This window comes from Phocoena phocoena, chromosome 14 (assembly GCF_963924675.1).
Source record: "Phocoena phocoena chromosome 14, mPhoPho1.1, whole genome shotgun sequence".
Taxonomy (NCBI): domain Eukaryota; kingdom Metazoa; phylum Chordata; class Mammalia; order Artiodactyla; family Phocoenidae; genus Phocoena; species Phocoena phocoena.
In genome coordinates, this window is record NC_089232.1 from 64,806,889 (window position 1) to 64,827,105 (window position 20,217).

A 20,217-nucleotide genomic window follows, 5' to 3' on the forward strand; every position below is an offset into this window, starting at 1 on the left:
TTAAATAGTGTTAAATAACCACTTTTAAGTATATCACTTCTCAAGAAAACCTTCCCTACATCTCAGATTACATTAGGATTCCTAATACTGACTCTTAGAAAGTACCTAGTACTTTTCCTTTGTAGTCTTTGCTGCGCTCACTATCTGTATCAGTCTTTCATTACTGAGTAACAAATTGCCTCAGAGCTTAGTGACTTAAAATCATAACTATTTTATTGCTCACAATTTTTGGATCAGGAGTTTGAGTAGGGAATACCTTGCTCTGGTCCACAAGATACTGACTGAGATGGCTGGAGTGGGCCTTGAGGATCCAAGATGGCCTTAGTGCTGGCTTTTACTTGAGACACCTCATCTGTTCTCTAGATGGCCTGTTTGTTTACCAACCAGGGCTTTTCTGTTTTCTTGGTTTCTCTGTAGAAGGATATTCTGGATTTCTTTACATGGTGATTCTGGATAACAAGAGAACAAAACCAGAAGTTCCTTGGCTCATTAAGGCCTAGGCCTGAAATTACATAGTATCATTTCAACTGCATTTTGTTTTTCAGAGGAGAAATAGATGCCACCTCTTGACAGGAGGAGTAGCATATGTGTACAGGACTAGGAGGTATTGTTGGCAGCCATCTTTGCAGATGGCTACCACAATTCTTCCTCTGGTGGACAATTCACATTTCTCCAACATGGAGGGCACCCCCAGCTCTCCTAAGATGCCCAGAAATCTCATCCAGTTATGACCTCAGGTTCGAAATCCATTATTTTATGATATGCATTAGGTTGGGATATGGATGAGGCTCCTTGGGTGTAGCTCTTTTTGATTTGGATACCTGTGCACTAAGAAGGCAAGTCTCCCCCTCACCCTCCCAATACACTCAGTATACAGTTTTGAGACAAGGACAGTAAAGCACAATAGTTACTTCCGTTGCAGAGTGAAAGAATGGGAAGCATGTAGTAGTCGCTGGTCCAAAGCAATTCCGAACTCTAACCAGGAAATAGAAAATATCCTTGATTATGGCTTGGTTCTGTCTTCTGGTGGTGGCTTCATAATTCATTACAGATGGTTCCTGACTTATGATGATTCCACTTAAGATTTTTTGGCTTTTTGATGTTGTGAAAGTGATACATATTAAGTAGAAACTGTACTTCGAATTTTGAATTTTGATCTTTTCCCAGTCTAGCCATGTGTGTGCTTACTCTCTCATGTTTCTGGGCAGTGGCGGTGAGTCGCAGCACCCAGGCAGCCTCATGATCACAAGGGTGAACAACCGGTACACTTAAAATCCTCTGTACCAAGACAACCATTCTGTTTTTCATTTTCAGTACAGTATTCAATAAATTACATGAGAGATTCAACACTTTATTATGAAAAAGGCTTCGTGTTAGATGATTTGCCCAACTGTAGACTAATGTAAATGTTCTAAGCACATTTAATGTAGGCTAGGCTAAGCTATGATGTTTAGTAGGTTAGGTGTGTTAAATGTATTTTCGACTTACAGTGGGTTTATTGAGACTTAACCCCATTTAAGTTGAGGAAGACCTGTATTATTCTTAGCTCTTGACTGGATCCTTTCGGCTTTTGGCTCTCCTCTCTGAGTCATTTTTACTTTTCCATAAGAAATGGGCCTTGTTTGCATCTAAGTAGCAGTTTTAGTCTGCTTCATGTATGTGACAGTTTAAGAGCCTAAAGACCTTTTTTTATTTGGAACAGTGTTTTGTTTTGTTTTTTAGTACAAACTGATTGAACTCCATTAAACACTTTGTGGGTTTTCTGTACATCAGATTATAAGTGCATTCCATTAGACAAAAGTCACATCCACAGTTCTTTCTGAGACAGGCTTCTTTCTACTTTGGATCTCAAGTTAGGGGCCTGGAGTTTCTTAGAAGCCCTTTTACCTGCCTGAGAGAGTATACAAGCACTGTCTTAAGTCTTCCTGAGGTCCTAATACATTTTACAGATGCATTTTGATTTGATGCCTCTGAGCCCATGTTCTTGGTAGCATTGTGGATTTGATCTTTGTCCTTATGCTGTTTCTTTGACAGTTTTCTGCTATCTGTAGAGGCTAGTGATGAGAAAGTTATTTTCCAACCAAGCAACTCCTGGTTGGAAATATTTCTTTTAAATTCTGCTTATAATTCTTTAGCTCATGTTTTTCTTCTTGTACCTACTCATACTTGGCTGTAAAGAAGCCATTGACACTTTGAATATTTTGTCTGGAAATCTTCTTAGCTATTTTTAATCTTTAAGTGTATTTTTAATCTTCTAAGTTATGTTATGCTAATTGTTCTCCCAGTAAATAATATGGATAACCCTATTTCTAGCCTCCTATAGCAGTGTCCTTACTGCTCATCCAGTTTCCAGGCTCCTTGTTGCCCTTTCAACTTCCACCTATCTCTGTGTCCACAAAGCCAATATTACATTTTTTAGGTTTCTCTTACAGTAATAAACTTTCCAGGTACTATGTTTTGGTCTCAGTTATCTATTGCAGCATGGCATATCACCTTAAAAAGTACCTTTTTCTTTTTTTGCTTATGATTCTTTGGGCTAGAAATTTGGTCAGGGATGAGTGGCAACCAGGCATCTCTGTTTTATCTGCTGCCAGTTGAGACAGGTTGACTTAGGCTAGATGTTCCAAGGTGCTCTCACTTTCTGTTTGGGGCTATGATGCAGGTTGTCTGCTGGGCACCTTAGTTCTCATCTTGGTGCTATCTCCACTTGTTGTTACTCTTGATTCAGGGCCTGTCTCTTACACATGGTTTCCCTTTACTGCTGGACTATCCTGAAGTACATGGCAGTTCAGGGTAACAAGAAAACAAGTAGAAACTTATAGGCCTCTTAATATTTAGGCTTGGAACTGGCACAGTATCACTTACGTTGCATTCTACTTGGCAAAGTAAGTTGGAAGGCTAGGTTCAAAGGGAAGGAGAAATTGGCTCTATACCTAATGGGAGGGGTGGCATGAGCATTCAGAAGTGGGAGGAATTTTGGTGATTATATTTGTAGACAACCTACCACAGTAGCACTGCAGTTAAATAGCTCTTTATCTCCCTTCTCTGGTACTTCCCTAACGTATTCCCTACTCCAGGGCAGCTAGTCTACCCTGTGTCTTCTGTACCCATCTCAGTACCTGGTACACAAAAGGATCTCAATAATTAATTGTTGAATAAATTAATAACAATCTATTTTTAATACTTTTATTAAATATTTTTTCCAAAAATGAGATCAGTTTTTTTTTATTAACTGCTTTTCATATCATGAACCTATTTCTATGTCATTTTTTAAACTCCTTTTTATTGGATATACATAGGACTTTCTAGTATATGTCTCTGTAATACTTCAATTGATCATTTAATTTTAAAACTTTTCCCTCATTTTTCACTACTATAAAAACAGGTTTAACAATTAAATATCTATTATTTATAATTTTCTTATTTTAAACAGATTTAAAAATGATATTTATTAGAGGTTATAGAGGAGAAAACATAAAGTGACCCATAATCCCCTTGTTCAGTTAATTCTGTTGACATTTAAAAAATGGATGTACATGGTTTAAAAGTGTAAACAACATCAAGAAGTACAAAATGAGCAGTGAAAGCCGCTTTGCTTCTCCTCAACCAGTGTTTACTGACAGTAAAAATTATTATAGATGTGCTAACGTATATGTATGCATATGTTTGTGTATATACAATATATGTATAAGATTTATACATACACGTTTTTGTGAAAATTAAAACATGTAAATAGGAGATGATATCTTAAGTATTTTATTCTGATCCTTTTTTTCCATATATTATCTTTACGATTGAAATTCATAGTTTTTTTTGTTTGTTTGTTTGTTTTTTTGCGGTACGCGGGCCTCTCACTGTCGTGGCCTCTCCCGTTGCGGAGCACAGGCTCCGGACGCGCAGGCTCAGCGGCCATGGCTCACGGGCCCAGCCGCTCTGCGGCATGTGAGATCTTCCCAGACTGGAGCACGAACCCATGTCCCCTGCATCGGCAGGCGGACTCTCAACCACTGCGCCACCAGGGAAGTCCAGAAATTCATAGTTTTTAATATTGCATATAATTACATTTGAGAGAGTTAAGTTCGGATATGTAGAGATCATCTGTCTTGAAAAAAACTGTTCCCTCTTAAAATTAACAACATGATCCCACCTCTTCTTTTTCTTTGCATTTTACTCTGTTCAGTTATCTTTTGCCCCTTTTATTCCTTTCTCTATATCATTCCCATTTACTCTATTTACAGTTTAAATTTTTAATTGATTTCTGGGGTAATTTACATACTGTAAAATGTGTTCTTTATGGCATAGAAGTCTGTGAATATTGATAAATGCAGAGTTGTAAATATTCACCACTGTCAGGATATAGAACAATTCCTTTGCCCTAATTTCAGTGCTTTTCTTTTTTGTTCAGAAAAATGTGCAAAGTAAATAGAGTTCTTTAGTAACTTTCAAAGTGTTTGAGAAATATGGCCCTATAAAAATGTTCATGTTGGGGCTTCCCTGGTGGCGCAGTGGTTGAGAGTCCACCTGCAGATGCAGGGGACGTGGATTCGTGCCCCGGTCCGGGAGGGTCCCACATGCCGTGGAGCGGCTGGGCCGGTGAGTCATGGACGCTGGGCCTGCACGTCCAGAGCCTGTGCTCCGCAGCGGGAGAGGCCACGGCAGTGGGAGGCCTGCGTACCACAAAAAAAAAAAAAAAAAAAAGTTCATGTTCACTGTAAAAATATCATTATTATCTTGTTAGCCATATAATGCTTTTTGTTACTAATATTTTGGAACATGGGCAACTTGAAAGCACAGTACCATGTATTTAAATCTGTTTCATCTTATGTTTCAGGTTCTAGCCAATCTTAGAAATTCACCATGGTTAGGATTTGGTAACTTAGTACTTATACCATTATATATATCTAGAAAATCTTGATTTTGTATAGTTTAATCCAGATTGTTAAACCTGATTCTTGTGTTTATTTGTATTAATTATATTTTTGAGTTCCCTGAGTGAGAATGTCAGATCCCTTGTATGGTATTAATTACTATTAACTGAACATTTTTTCTATTTGTAACATCTTATACTAGTATAATACATTTGTGATAATTGATGAACCAATATTGATACATGATTATTAACTGAAGTTCATAGTTTAATTAGGGTTCACTCTTTGTGTTATATAGTTTATGGGTTTTGCGAAGTGCCTCATGTCATGTATCTACCATTATAGTACCCTGTAAAATAGTTTTACTGCCCTAAAAATCCCCTGTGCTTTACCTATTCGTCTTCTCTCCCCTCTCTACCTCCATCCAACCCCTGGTAACTGCTGATCTTCTTACTGTCTTCATAGTCATATAGTTTCTAGAATATCATGTAGTTGGAATCATGCAGTATGTGGCCTTTTCAGGTTGGCTTCTTTAACTTAGTAATATATTTTCAAGATTCCTTCATGTCTTTTTATGGCTTGGTAGCTTATTTTTCTTTATGTTGAATAATAGTCCATTTTATGGGTGTATCACAGTGTATCCATTTACCTATTAAGAGATTATTGATATACTTGGATTAATATCTGTTATATTTGTTACCATTTTCTGTCCATTGCCCTTGTTCTTTATTTCTTTTTTGACTTCCCCTCTTTTTCTTCTTGCTCAGGTTTTAATTGAGCATTTAATATGAATTCATTTTCTTTCCTCTCTTTGTATATTGATTATACTTCTTTTTACTTTGTTTAGTGGTTGCTTTAAAGTTTGCAACATACATTTGCAACTGATGCAATTGTACTTTCAAGTAACACTGTACTGATTCATGTAGTGCAAGTATCTTATAACAGATTTCTCCTTCCTGTCCCTTATAACATTGTTATCATTCATAAGCTATAATTACCAAACACATTATTGCTATAATTATTTTGAACAATTGTTATCTGTTGGATCAACTAAGAATAAGAAAAATAAAATAAACGAAAGATGTTATTTTACATTCTTTTATCCCTCTCTAATGTGCTTCCTTTCTTTTATGTTGATATGAGTTTATGACCTATATCATTTTCCTTGTCTCAGAAGGACTTTTTGGCAGTTTATAGCTCTGACTTTATTTTATTTATATTAAAATATTTATTTATTTGGCTGTATTGGGTCTTAGTAGTGGCGTGCGGGTTCTTCTCTAGATGTGGCGCACAGGCTCCAGAGCACATGGGCTCAGTAGTGCGGCCCTCAGGTTTAGTTGCCCTGCAGCATGTAGGATCTTAGTTCCCCAACCAGGGATCAAACCCGCTTCCCCTGCATTGGAAGGCAGATTCTTAACCACTGGACCACCAGGGAAGTTCCTGATTTTATTATTTAAAACTTGTTATTTTGGGTTGGAAAAAGGATTTCCTTTACATTTGTCACCTTCTCAGGAATACACAAGAGACTCCTTTTCCAATGTTGCTGTTAATCACAGATTAAGAATAATGTATTTTATTCATGGGGAGTAATTAAGTAGGCTAGTAAACAAAACTCATTTTGGCCCATAATCGTAATTCCCCTGCCTTCAGTTTTACTAGTTATTGATGTAAAGGTTTAATTTTTTTTTTGCGGTACTCGGGCCTCTCACTGTTGTGGCCTCTCCCGTTGTGGAGCACAGGCTCCAGACACGCGTATGCTCAGTGGCCATGGCTCATGGGCCCAGCCACCCTGCGGCATGTGGGATCTTCCCGGACCAGGGCACGAACCCGTGTCCCCTGCATCAGCAGGCGGACTCTCAACCACTGCGCCACCAGGGAAGCCCTGGTTTTTGTTTTTAAGGTGACATTTACTCTCAAAATTTTAAAATTTTGGTTAATCTGAATTTTTCCGGTATTAGTAGAGTTGCCTAATTGTGTAAGGAATGACAGGTGATACAAAATAAGTAAATATTTTGTGTTTCCTCAGCATATAGTCTAGTAGGAGAGATAACTATATAAATAAATGTAATATAATTCAAAATGTAATAAGTACGATTGAAGAGTTTATAGGAACAGAAAAGGGGGGGTGTAGGTGATAACTGAGTTAGGGGAGCGCAGAAGGCTTTGTGAGAAGGTGATATTTGAGTGGACTTTGAGGATGGCTATAATTTTCACAGAATGGGGCAGAATTTTTTGAGGGAAAGGGAGTACTGTAAATACAAAGTATAGGAGTAAGAAAGCCCAGGGCTTATTTTAAGAACAGAAAATTATTCAACTTAGCTTGCAGGAGTTACAGAAGACTGAGCTAGTAACTGAGGTCTGTCTGTAGATGTTTTTTGGCCTGCATAGTTAGAAAAAGTTTTTTCACAGATATGAATGTTTTTAGTTGGATATTGGTCCTGCCACTTCCTGTTATCTTATACCTTATCTGACTTTTCACACATATATGATACCAACGTGGGACTAGACACATTTGAATAGGTAACTTTGTAGAGGTGTAGAGTAAGAGGGCCAAGATTAGAAAGTTGGAAAGTAGGTTGGGACAGGATTATGAAGGGCATTGAATGTCATTTTAAGATATTTGTATTTCATTCCGTGATTGGTTTAGAGCTAGTAAAAGTACCTCAGCAAAAGAGGGAGATGATTAGAACTTGACTATAAGAGTATTACTCTTTGATGGCCTGATGGTACTGTGAAGGGTGGATTAGAATTGGAAGAGGTTGGTAGAAATAGTTTAGAAATCACGGGGGCTTTGAACTAACGTAGTGGTGGATAGGGTAGCAGACTGAGCAGATTATGGGAGACATTTGAAGGTTAGAATGAGCAAAACTTGGTAAATATTTCTATGTGGTAGAGTAAGATAATTTTAAGATAAGTTTAAGGCCTAAGAGTGTACAATTATCAGAGATGGTAAAGCTGTTAAGTTTTAGGTGTAAACCCGGGTGTAATTTTAGGAGAGCATAGGGCATGGAAATAAATGTTGACTTGTTTCTCTCAAAATACTAGAATGTCTCTATAATTCTGACAGCAGACTTGGGCCAATTTATCATGGGACTCTTGCTTCAAAGGGTTGAGTTTCCAAAACAGAGTTTAGTACGATTCTCTGGTACCTGAAATATGCCTGCTCTTGTAAAACCTTTCTAATCAGTATTCCTACTGGAATGGAAATTCAGAAAGATAAAACCTTTGAAATTAGTTTTGATAATCTCATTAGATTCACCTACCTGATCCAACAGTAAAGATTTATAATGACTTAATGGTAATTTTAGTTGTCATTGACAGCTAGTTTACCTTCTCCCTTTTCCCTTTTCTTTCCCTTCCCCAGTTTCCCTTTTTCATGAACATAGAAGTTTCCTTTTGAGTATTACCTGTATCCGGAAGAGAGCATTTTTTAGAATTATAGATAGAACATGGAGAATCTCTGGAATAATAAGTACAAATTCTCTGTTGGTCGTAATGGAATAATTTTAGTTTGTATGACCATGAAAAGGATGAGCAAGAGGTAGCATAAGACATTTGAGAAGATTGGGATGTATTTTATTTTTATCAGAGTAAAGATTTTTTTATATTTACATATGTTTTGTCCTCTTTTTTCCCTATGAATATTTTCTGTCTAAAAGAGGAGAGGAGGGTAAATTATATAGTGATATTATTGTGGCAACAGCCTCAGCACCTTAGGGATAAGAATACTTTTTCTTCTGACTGGCTTAGTTATTTATTTATTTGGTTGCACTGGGTCTTAGTTGCGGCAGGCGGGCTCCTTAGTTGTGGCTTGCCAGCTCCTTAGTTGTGGCATGCAGACTCTTAGTTGCAGCATGTATGTGGGATCTAGTTCCCCAACCAAGGATCGAACCCGGGCCCCCTGTATTGGGAACACGGAGTCTTAACCACTGTGCCACCAGGGAAGTACGTATGATTTTTTTTTTAAATTCACACCTGAGTAGCTCTGGACTGCTTCTAAAATCTTTGGGAAGTTGGAACTTGTATAGAAAAGAAATTTCTCATGTTCATCAGTGTTGTTCAGGGGAGAAATATTCAGATTAATGCCATAGAAAGAATAAGCAAATAACTATTTGTATACAGTATCTCATCTAGTTTAAAATGTCATCAATTTTAAGATTTCAGTTACTTATATATCACTAATTAAGTAAAAACACTGTCATTTAAATTGTTTTCTTATCACTTAGAATATTCATATTAGAGTTCACATTTTTTCCTTCTGATGAGGACTTTTAAGATCTACTCTTAGCAAGTTTCGAATATTCAATAGTGTTATTAACTGTAGCATTAACTGTAGAACTATGTTAGCTACAAATTCACATTTTTATATTAGAATTTTTACATTAGAATTTAGACTTTTTGTGGTCTGTACCATTAAGAGCATTGGTGATACGGTGATACTGTTTTTTAAAAAATATTTGTTTATTTATTTATTTGGCTGCGCTGGGTCTTAGTTGCGGCATGTGGGATCTTTGTTCCAGCACGTGGGATCTTAGTTGCGGCACGCGGGACCTTTTAGTTGTGGCATGTGGGATCTAGTTGCCTGACCAGCGATCGAACCCAGGCACCCTGCGTTGGGAGTGCAGAGTCTTAGCCACTGGACCACCAGGGAAGTCCCAATATTGTTTGTTTGGTTTTTTAAAATTTTTATTTATTTATGGCTGCATTGGGTCTTCGTTGCTGTGCGCGAGCCTTCTCTAGTTCTCTGTTGTTGCGGGGCACAGGCTCTAGGTGCGTGGGTTTCAGTGGTTAAGACATGTTGGTTTCAGTGGTTGAGGCACGTGGGCTCAGTAGTTGGCAGGCAGATTCTTAACCACTGCACCACCACGGATGCCCATATTGTTTGTTTTTAAAGAGTGCTTCACTATTGGTTCTGGGATTTCAATTATCATTTGTTACACGATATCTTGGATATAGTAATTTTCTGCAGCACAGTTTAAAGTATAGGACAGAAAAAGGGATAAAACTTTCATCTACATTGCTAAAGTGCTCACAAGAGTTTTGCAAGGTACATTTTATTAACTCTGTTTTTACTGATGACAGTTGAGCCTTAGGGTAGGTTAAGTAACCTGGTGCAAGTAGCACAGTTTGCAAGTGGCAAAGATGGATTTTCTTTCTTTCTTCTTCTTCTTTTTTTAACAGTTTTATTGAAGTTTGAAATATGAGTGATATCTTGTAAAATTCATGCATATAAGATTATAGCTCACTGATTTCTGATAAATTTATAGATTTGTGCAGACATCTCACAATCTAGTTTTAAAACAACATTTTTGTCACCCAAAAAAGAAACCTTGTGTCCATTTGAGGGCAGTTCTTGCTCCCATTCTCAACCTTAGGCAACCATTTACCTTCTTTCTTTCTCTATAGATTTGTAGTTTTTGGAAATTTTAAATAAATGGAATCATACAAAATATAGTCTTTTGTGTCTGTCCTTTTTCACTTGGCATACTGTTTTTGAGATTCATCCATGTTGCGGTATGTACCCATGGTTCATTCTTTTTATTGCCAAGTAGTTATTCCATTGTATGAATATGCCACATTTTGTTTAACCATTCACCAGTTAATGGACATTTGGATCATTTTCATTTTTGGCTATTAGGAATAATGATATAAACATTCTTGTACAAGTCTTTATGTGAACATATGTTTTCATTTCTCTTGAATAGTTACTTGGAAATGGAATTGCTGAGTCATATGATAAGTCTGTGTTTTAACTCTTTTAGAAACTGCCAAACTGTTTTTCAAAGTGATGACACTGTTTTATATTCCAGGAACAATGCATGAGGGTTCTGTTTCTCCACATTCTGGCCAGTACCTGTTATTGTCAGTCTTTTTATTACAACCATTCTGATAGATGTGTAGTGTAACCTCACTGTGGTGTTAATTTGCATCTCTCCAGTGACTTACGAAGTTGAGCAAGTTTTCATATGATTATTAGTCGTTTGTGTATCTTCTTTTGTCAAATGCCTATTCATATATTTTGCCCTAGTTTTAATTTGATAATTTATCTTTTTACTGAGTTACAAGATTTTATATATTCTGGACACAGGTTTTTTTATTCATATATATGATATGCAAAGATTTCCTCCCATTGTATGGCTTGTCTGTTTTCTTAATGGTGTCTGTTGAAGAGCAAACATTCTTGATGAATTTTTATCTTTTTTTTTTTCTTGTATGGATTCTGCTTTTGAATCCAGGGCCACATAGATTTTCTCTTCTTGAATGTGTTCTGCAGACCATATCTGGCCCACAGCTTGTTATTGTAATGTTTTATCGGAACATAGTCACACCCATTCATTTACCTAATGACTATGGCTGCTTTCTCTTTACAGTGACAGTTGAGTAGTTTCTACAGATATTGTATGGCCCAGAAAACCTACAGTATGGCCCATTTCAAAAGATGTTTGCTGAACCCAGTTCTAGATGTGTTACGGTTTTAGATTATAGTTGTGGCTATTAACCAGTTTGTGTATGGTATGAGGTAAAGGTCTGAGTTCACTTTTTTCCTATGGATATTCAATTATCCCAGTACCATTTGTTGAAAAGTCTATCCTGAAAGTAATGAGTCATTTTCTTTTTGCTGCTTTCAAGATTTTCTCTTTGTCTTTGATTTTCATCAGTTTCATTATGGTGTACCTAGGTTGGGAATCTCTTTATACTTACCTACTTTGGGTTGTTTAGTTTTTTTTTATCTGAAGATTAATGTTTTTCATGAAATTTGGAAAGTTTTCAGCCATTATTTTTTTCTAATACTTTTACTGTAACTTTTCTGGGATTCCCATTGTGTGCATCCTCGTATGTTTGATATTGTATATATTAAGCATAGTTTCCTTTATTTCTTTGAACATATTTTTAATAACTTTTAAAATCTTTGTCTGCTAAATCTAATAACTGGTCCCATTTGGATACAGCTTCTACTTCCGCTCCCACCCCCACCCTACGCCCAAGAGTGGGTCACAGGTTCCTTTTTCTTTGGCTCACAATTTTTTTCTTGAAACTGGACTTTTTACATTCTGGGTTGGCCAAAAAGTTTGTTTGTCCATAAGATCTTACAGAAAAACCGGAACGAACCTTTTAGCCAGTCCAATAGTATATTATAGCAACTTTATTCTTTTTTTTTTAACTTTTTATTTTATATTATAGTCAATTAACAATGTTGTGATAGTTTCAGGTGTACAGCAGAGTGATTCAGTTATACATATACATGTATCTATTCTTTTTCAAATACTTTTCCCATTTAGGTTGTTACATAATATTGAGCAGAGTTCCCTGTGCTATACAGTAGGTCCTTGTTGGTTATCCATTTTAAATATAGCAGTGTGTAGTTGTTAGACCCAAACGGTCTACGAGGGATTCCAACTCGCCCAAGAACCGCCGAGAGTCGAGAGCCGCTGCAACACGCAAGAGGTTTATTAGGAGCCGATGCACCGGGGTTCCCTGAACCTCACGCAGGAGGCCGATGGGGAACCCCTAAAAGCGGAATCACATACTTTTTATAGGTTTATTTACTCATAGGGCGGGTATATTCTCACAATGATTGGGTAAATGTGGTGACTTTTGAATTCATTGGCTTAGGAACTTTTGTCCCATCTTCTGGCCGTTATAGTTGTTTGTTCATTGTGGCGGTTAGGGCGTATACCTATTACGGGCAACTGGAAAATTACCCGCTGTCTGGAAAGTCCCCGTCAACTGAAAAACTCCAAGAATTGGTTTCGATAGGGAGAAGGAGTGGCGCACGATAGGGAGAAGAATTGGTTTCCATAGGGAGAAGGAGTGGCGCACGATAGGGAGAAGAATTGGTTTACGGGAACAAGTGAGGGGGTGGAAAGTCCCTAAAGGCCCCACATAGTGTCAGTTCCAAACTGCCTAACTATCCCTCCCCTCTACCCTTCCCCCCTGGTAATCATAAGTTTGTTCTCTAAGTCTGTGAGTCTGTTTCTGTTTTGTAAATAAGTTCATTTGTACCTTTTTTTTTTTTTTTTTTTTTTGCGGTACGAGGGCCTCTCACTGTTGTGGCCTCTCCCGTTGCAGAGCACAGGCTCCGGACGCACAGGCTCAGCGGCCATGGCTCACGGGCCCAGCCGCTCCGCGGCATGTGGGATCTTCCCGGACCGGGGCACGAACCCGTGTCCCCTGCATTGGCAGGTGGACTCTCAACCACTGCGCCACCAGGGAAGCCCCCGTTAATTTTTTTAAAAGTAACTTTCGTGGACTCTGTGTGGAATTTGTCTCTCTCACAGTATTTGGCTACTGATGTATCTCCTTAGCTTTTAAAAAATTCTTATTTATATTTTTTACCCTGGCTTTCTAGAGTTCACCCCTGTATCTGCACTGCTTAGTGCTTAGCTACTGTTTGTTTGGAGGTTGTGCTTAAACATGTTGAGCCTGTATACCTTTCACCCTCTGCTGCTGGATTGTGTATGTTTTGGGGAGCACATATGAAATTTTCAAGTTTGCCTCCTTTGCTTTCTGTTGGATCTTCTCTGGTCTCCCTGTGCATGTGTGGAGGTTTCCAGTCAGCCAGGGATGTGTAAGAGCTTGGTGTCTCTCAGGTCTCCACTTACCCTTGTGCTTGCTCTCATCCTCCCAATTACCTGGCATTTGGTGAGAGCTTAGGGCCTTATGGACCTCCCCTGCACACATGTGCTGCCTCCTGTTCAGCCAGGTCACCATCAGGGCATCTCTTCAGAATATATGCATTTATTCAGTCCCTATATGGGTCTCTCCTTTCCCAGACCTCCCTGTTAGATTTCTAGGTAGTCCTCAGGTTTGTGGCTTGCCCCAAATGATATGGTAATTTCAGGCAACAAAAGCTGCAGGATTTTCTGTTTCCTGCTGGGTGTGGGTATTCTGCTCTCTACTCCAAATCAAAGCCAGCTTCCTTCAGCGGTGAAGCTGCTGGTTTTCACAGGCAATCTCACCTTGCTTTCATAATGTTGGTGGAGCAGGGAAGGGAGATAGAGTCAGTTCCTGGTAAGATGCCAGACTTCCACTGTTCTTCCCAAGAAATCAGTTTATTTTTCATGAATAAACTCTTCTCACTGTGTTATTCGCCCTTGGTTGATTTCCAGAGCACAAATGGTTGGTTTTTTTGACAGCTTTATCCAGTTTTTATAATTGTTATTTGAGGGCGAGATTTTATACTCCTTCACTAGGGAAGTCCAACTTCACAACTTGGATTCTAAAATCTAGGAATATTACATTTCAAAGCCAAATGCTCTTTTCTCTAAGTCATGCTTTGTGGGGATAGAGAACAACAAGCAATTTTTTAAAAAGAGAAATAACAAAGAGGTGGATGGATGAATCTTGATTCAGAGCTTAGATTTCTAAGTAGTATTAGACTTTTACCTCTGTGTAGATAGTTCAGACAGGTTAATTGAATAGTTTGGTGGCTGTTAGGGAGAGGAGACGTGTTTGCTCAGAGTGAAGCAACTATTGTTGACAAAGTACTTTTCTTGTAGTATTCCTTACTTCATAACAGTTTTATGAGAAGGGTATTGTAATTATGATCATTTTACAAATAATATAAATTTTTAGGTTGGTAACTTACCTATGCTCTCAACATTTATTTGTATATGATAGAGATAGTACTTGAGTCCATTTCTTCTGACTTCTTGTTTTTTATACTCTATATAACTGCTTCCCTACTGTGTCATAATTACTTGCAGACTCTTTAATGATCTTAGTGTATTTATTTATGTAGGTAGTACTTGAAGTTTGAACAATTCATAACAATCTTCTTGAATTTTTACTAGCGCTCAAATTCTTTTCTTTCATATGATAATCACTCTTAACTTACTGAAGAGCCCCTATTCGTTCATGCAGTTGTTAAGCAAAGTGGTAAGAATCAGAGAAAGAGATATCCCATGGCAGCTTCCTCTGCCAGCTTCCTCTTTTTTTCTTACTCCATAGATGCAGATTCTGCCCAAGAAGCCCCTGCATTGCAGAGGGATTGGAGATCTGTATGATCTGTTTATTTCGCAATTGACAAGGGTAAGGGGGCCTTTTTGGGGGAGGCGCTTGGGTGCCCTGAATTTAGCTTTATGAAGCTGAGCTAACATTTATTTTGGTAATACTTAAACCTAGTATTTTTACAGACCCTTTTATGAATTCTGTTTGTCCAACATCAATTAAGTGCCGGATTATATTAAAAAGCATTTATTACAATGATTTTTTAAAAAGTCCTGTTTAGAACAAGTCAGACAAACATGATTCATGCTTCTAAAATTCCAAATCTGGGATCCTTTAGAATATAAATAATATTGAATATATGTAAACAAAATTTCACTACAATGAAAAATTTAAAAGGTCTGTTTCTGTAGCCCGTCACAGTTATTCTTAATTAATCTGCTCTGTTCCTTTTCCATAAATCTTTCAGTCTATAGAGTGAAAAAGGGACTTGTGGATATGCCATTAACATTGTGGATGGGCGTGGTGTCTTTTTCTTGTTGCTAGAAATTAATATCTATTTCCTTGAATTCTATGTCCACCCTAGATGCCAGTGAAATTTGAGTTGTATCTTCAGACTGTCCTGTATCTGTTTATTAGTATAGGAGTAAGGTGCATTTGGTGAATCTTACGGGAGCCAAGATAAGTTTTGTAGGTCTCACTTGGCAGGTTTATAGAACAAGTGCCAGAAATGGTGGTATTTATAATCGGATAGAATTAAAATAAGTGAGGAAGAATTTAATACTCTTTTAAAATTACAGAAGCATTGGGCAGAGATGACTGTAGTTTTTATGGGTAATTGAGAAGACTTGACTTGGTGATGGTTTGATGGGCTTCTTTTTATATTCGAAGATATTATTAGTAGTAAAATAGCTTTGTTTACCTAAAGAAGTATTGTACATTTCTGTAATTTAAATAGATATTTTTAGTATTCTGTACCTCATATTTTTAAATGGCTTTCTTTAAACATTAATTTATAGATTTTAAGAATTCAGCAATATTATGTATATTATCCATTCCACTATTAATAAATGTTCCACTTTTTAGTGCCAACACATTGGAAAACTATTTTTATTCTTATATTTCTTAAATGACTTTTTTTTTTTTTTTTCTGTTTTCTTTAAGCCATAAGGATGAGTTTACCATTATTCCTGTATTGGTTGGAGCTCTGAGTGAGTCAAAAGAACAGGAATTCGGAAAACTCTTCAGTAAATATCTAGCGGATCCTAGTAATCTCTTTGTGGTTTCTTCTGATTTCTGCCATTGGGGTAAGTTCTAGATTTTAACATTTCATGGTAGATATTATGTACTTGTGGTTAAAGGTATCTTTTCATTCTAAGCTCTGATTTTCAGTTCTTTTTATCACTTTCCGTGGAAAGTTTTACTTTTAGCAACAGTGTTTAAAGGTGAATAAAAGAAGTCTTTTGGTCATTTAAAAAGGATGAGATTGTAACAGGGGATTATGGATACATTTCCAAAGGCGACTGGTATAATTGGATTCACACTGTGAGGGCATCCTTGCTTAGACACTTAGGTTAGTGGGAGTTAAGATTTTTTAACCCCATTTCCAGGTAGAGTTGTGTGATAGATTCTCTGAAATTAAATTTTTGGTAGATAAAACAAATGTTCTTTAGACCGTAGAAGAGCACCGTGTGCTATGCAAGTCCTTTTCCACATTTCCTTTTTTGTAATTAGTCTTTTCTTCTTTCTTTGTTTTCCTTTGGTGCTTAATTTTTGCCCATAGTTACCAGTTTAGAACTACCCTCCAAAGGTTGTTACATGTTAGCTATTAGCACTGTGGTCTAAATTGGTAATGGTTCATAAGGGTAAGGACTCCTAAGAGATTTTTGTTATTGTGAATTAACAGAATAAGGAAGCTTCACAGTGAATAGATCATAAAGGAAGTGAGACATATATGGATGCCTTGTTTAGTAAATTTTGTGTTTTGAATTCTTTGGATACAATTTGTTCTCATTTATCCATTACTGTTGTAGAATATTTCTGAATCCTATTCCTTTTAGGACATCTCTTTGACTCATTTATATTAATGGTTTAAGGATGCCATTCTCTGTTCATTCTTTAGTTATTTCTTTGATTATAGTAAAGACATAAGGCACAACACCATAAATTTTCAGATAAAGAATGGCCAGAAAAACATCCTTAATGAGATATAGGGAGCCCTGGCTTTTACATGTCTTATCATTGATTGCTGGAGTTTATTCAACATTTATCAGGCCTGGATAGGCTGGTTTCTTCTTCTCTTACCTCATGCTGCACTATGCATGGCCTTGAGATTTCGGTTCAAGAGAACCATCCTCCCTAATGGTCTAGATAAGTATCTCTGTTTAAGGCACTGATTTCTCAGCTGGGGCTGACTGTCCCCCCAGGAGACATTTGGAAATGCCTAGAGACATTTTTGGTCATCACAGCTGGGGTGGGGAAGGAGATGGGGATGCTATTGGCATCTAAGGAGTAGAGTCCAGGAAAGCTGTTAAATAAACATCCTGCAATGCACAGGGCAGCCCCCCACATCAAAGCATTATCCTGCCCCAAATGTTGATAGTGCTCAGGTTGGAAGCCCTGGATTAGGGTATGCATGTAGCTCTGCTACCTTGTCAAACTCATTAAGAGGCTCTCAGGGTTCTTTAATAATGAATTCTATTTGCTAGTTGGTTTGCTACCTTTGGCAGAAGTTATTTTTTATGGATATAAGTATATTACTTAGATCTGAGTAGGTAGATGCTTGAAAGAGTTCTTGGGAACTTAGTTTAGTAATAAAACTAGAGAGTATCATTGAAAAAAAAGGCTATTTTACTTAGTGTTATGAATTTGTGTTGATAATAAAGCATGTTTTAGAAATTAAAAGTTCCTGAAGCATGTGTTCCCTCCCTCTTCACTTTTAATTAAGGCTCTTATGAATCATTTAAAATCACTTTTATGATTTGAATAATTTACTCCCCTGATAGTGTTCTTCAGGGCCCTCCCTCAAGTTTGGCAGCACGTACAACCACAGCATAAATCCACATAAAACATGAGTAGATGTTTTAATATTGCTCTTTTATGTGGACTCATCCTTTTTACCTCATTGATGATTATAAAGCAAATCCTAAGCCACTACTATATTTAAGTAGAATGTTGAGAGAGAAAGATGAATTTTGTCTTATATTCTATCTAGGTCCTCAGAAAATTATTTAGGCCATTTGATCTCCTGATTTCTTGAAAATTTTGGAATTTAAATTGCAAGATAGAATTTTTTGGTGATAATTACAAAAAAGAACTCAAAATTTCCAGAGGTTGATAAATGTTAGCTATGGGAATCATCTAGAGACTAAAACATATTTATATTTACATTTGGTGATTAAGTAATGGAACTTTTTCAAGTGTTTATCAGTATCACTATCACTAACAATACTCATTAAGTGCTTACTTCGTATTTATGGAAAGCACTGTGCTAATTCTTGTTAGGAAATGTGATGGAGGTTTGGGAGTGAGTGGAAAGAGTTACATGGACACTATTCCAAAATTGGTAGACTTCTTTCTACAATAGTAATAGTAACTGTCATTCTTGTAAAATAAGCTTCATTTTCTATTTTATGTGCCTGTTGAAATAATATGAATCATTGGCTAGTTATGGGTTAAACTGTGGTTACTTAGAAATTGTTTCATATTTTTCAAATTCATGCTTTAGTGGCATTGGTCATCTTTCCTAAATTAATGAGGGGTATATTTCCATCTCAAAAGTCTAGCTTTTTCTCATGACAATAATACTTAGTAGTTTCTTCTTGTTTTAAAGATGCTGTGCAGATTGATCTTACCATACTAAATAATGATGACACTGAATTCTAAGTCATTTCACAGGAAGGATTCATTTCCTCAAGTACTCAGAGATCTTAGAAGTTTCATTGAGTTAAGCTCTTAACACACTCCACATTTCTGAATAGCTGGTTTTTGAAGAAAAATCACTTAATTGATTATGGTACAGTTGATCAATTACTCACATATATACAGTGGAATTTTTTTGTTTTTGTTGAACAATAGAGTACTGGTAGTGACGACGTCTTTCATCTCTAGTGGTCATTTCTCTTTATATAATATAATGTCCAGCTTCTGTGGAAAATAAAATGAGAAACTTGATGATAGAGACAGTTAGGAGACCTATATGTGTGTAACTGGAAGGATTTTGCCTTTGTCAACCTTATTTGTTAGCCAATGTCCATTATAAGAATGACTATTTTTTTAAGGGTATTTTACTTTAAAGATGTTCATCTTTCAGATACCATTTAGTTCTTATTTAGACTTGAAAGAGATATTAGAGAAAAAATAGAAAGATTAAAATACTCTCAATTTTTCTTTTTGGGTGAGAGAAGCAAAGGGAGAGTTGGGAACCTAGATTCTATTGTGCCCTGTCTTTCTATCCCCTCACTTGAATCACCCCGCCAACCCCCTGCGTTTCAATTCCTGCGTTTTATTTGATCATTAGGGAGTCCAATAGGATGATGTTTCCCTGGTAATGTTTTAATGATCCCACCTCTTTTCACCTTTCCTACTACTACCAGGAAGAGTGGCATACATTTGCTGCTAGTATTTGACTTTTACCATGGTGAAGTAATGTTGTCCCCATACTTTGTGTACTTACCAAGTTCCACATCCTAGAGGATGGCTCCATGTAAGAGGATTTTGTCTGGGCCTATTTTAGTTTTTCTAGTTAGTAGAATTTTTATTCTATTTTCCTGAGTTTCATTTTTGCTCTTTTCCATATATACTGTTAATATTTGTGTTTTCCTGATCACCCTGACCTTTATACTTCCAAATTTAGATTACTGACAACTTTCATTAATATAACTTTCAGTTAACTTCTAAGAAGCTTCTGAATGAAACTGGACCTAACAGAAATTGATTCTTTAAAAGTGGGTTCATGCTTCTATTTAATTTTCTTTTTAAATGGTAGTTTTAAGTTCAAATCAGTTTCAATAAATTTATTTGGTAGATGTTAATGATAAATTATATTATTTTGTTAAAACATGAATAGAGTTTACACTACAGTCACTTCAGCAGTTTTGGATTTTTATCTATAAACTTATATTTGTCTAGGTTTACGTAATTTCTTTTTTATAAATATGTGCCACTTATTAAAATTGGCATTCTCCGTCAATGTTTATGAAATTTGTATCTTTATTCAGAATTCTAGTTTAATATATATTAACACGTGATTATTCATGCATACTCTTCTTCCTTTCTGTTGTTAGTCTCTTGGGTCTGAGGGTATTACTATTTTCTAAATATTTAAATTGGTTTGAGTGTAAGTTAGCTAATTCCTGAAATATATCTTATTCAGGCTTTCACATTTGTCTTCTCAAATACT

The 20,217-nt window shown here is 36.6% G+C and overlaps 1 protein-coding gene across 5 annotated transcripts in view; it reads left to right on the plus strand.

Moving 5' to 3' along the window:
* Nucleotides 1–20,217, plus strand: part of MEMO1 (mediator of cell motility 1) — a 128,670-nt gene that overhangs the window by 92,596 nt on the left and 15,857 nt on the right. For 4 of the 5 annotated variants that reach the window (XM_065890954.1, XM_065890955.1, XM_065890956.1 and 1 more), the window contains one exon: nt 15,981–16,123. The exons of the other annotated variant lie outside the window; for it this stretch is intronic. In XM_065890954.1, the coding sequence (XP_065747026.1) occupies nt 15,981–16,123 (143 nt within the window). The remainder of the gene's footprint in view (nt 1–15,980; nt 16,124–20,217) is intronic. 5 annotated transcript variants of the gene reach the window in all.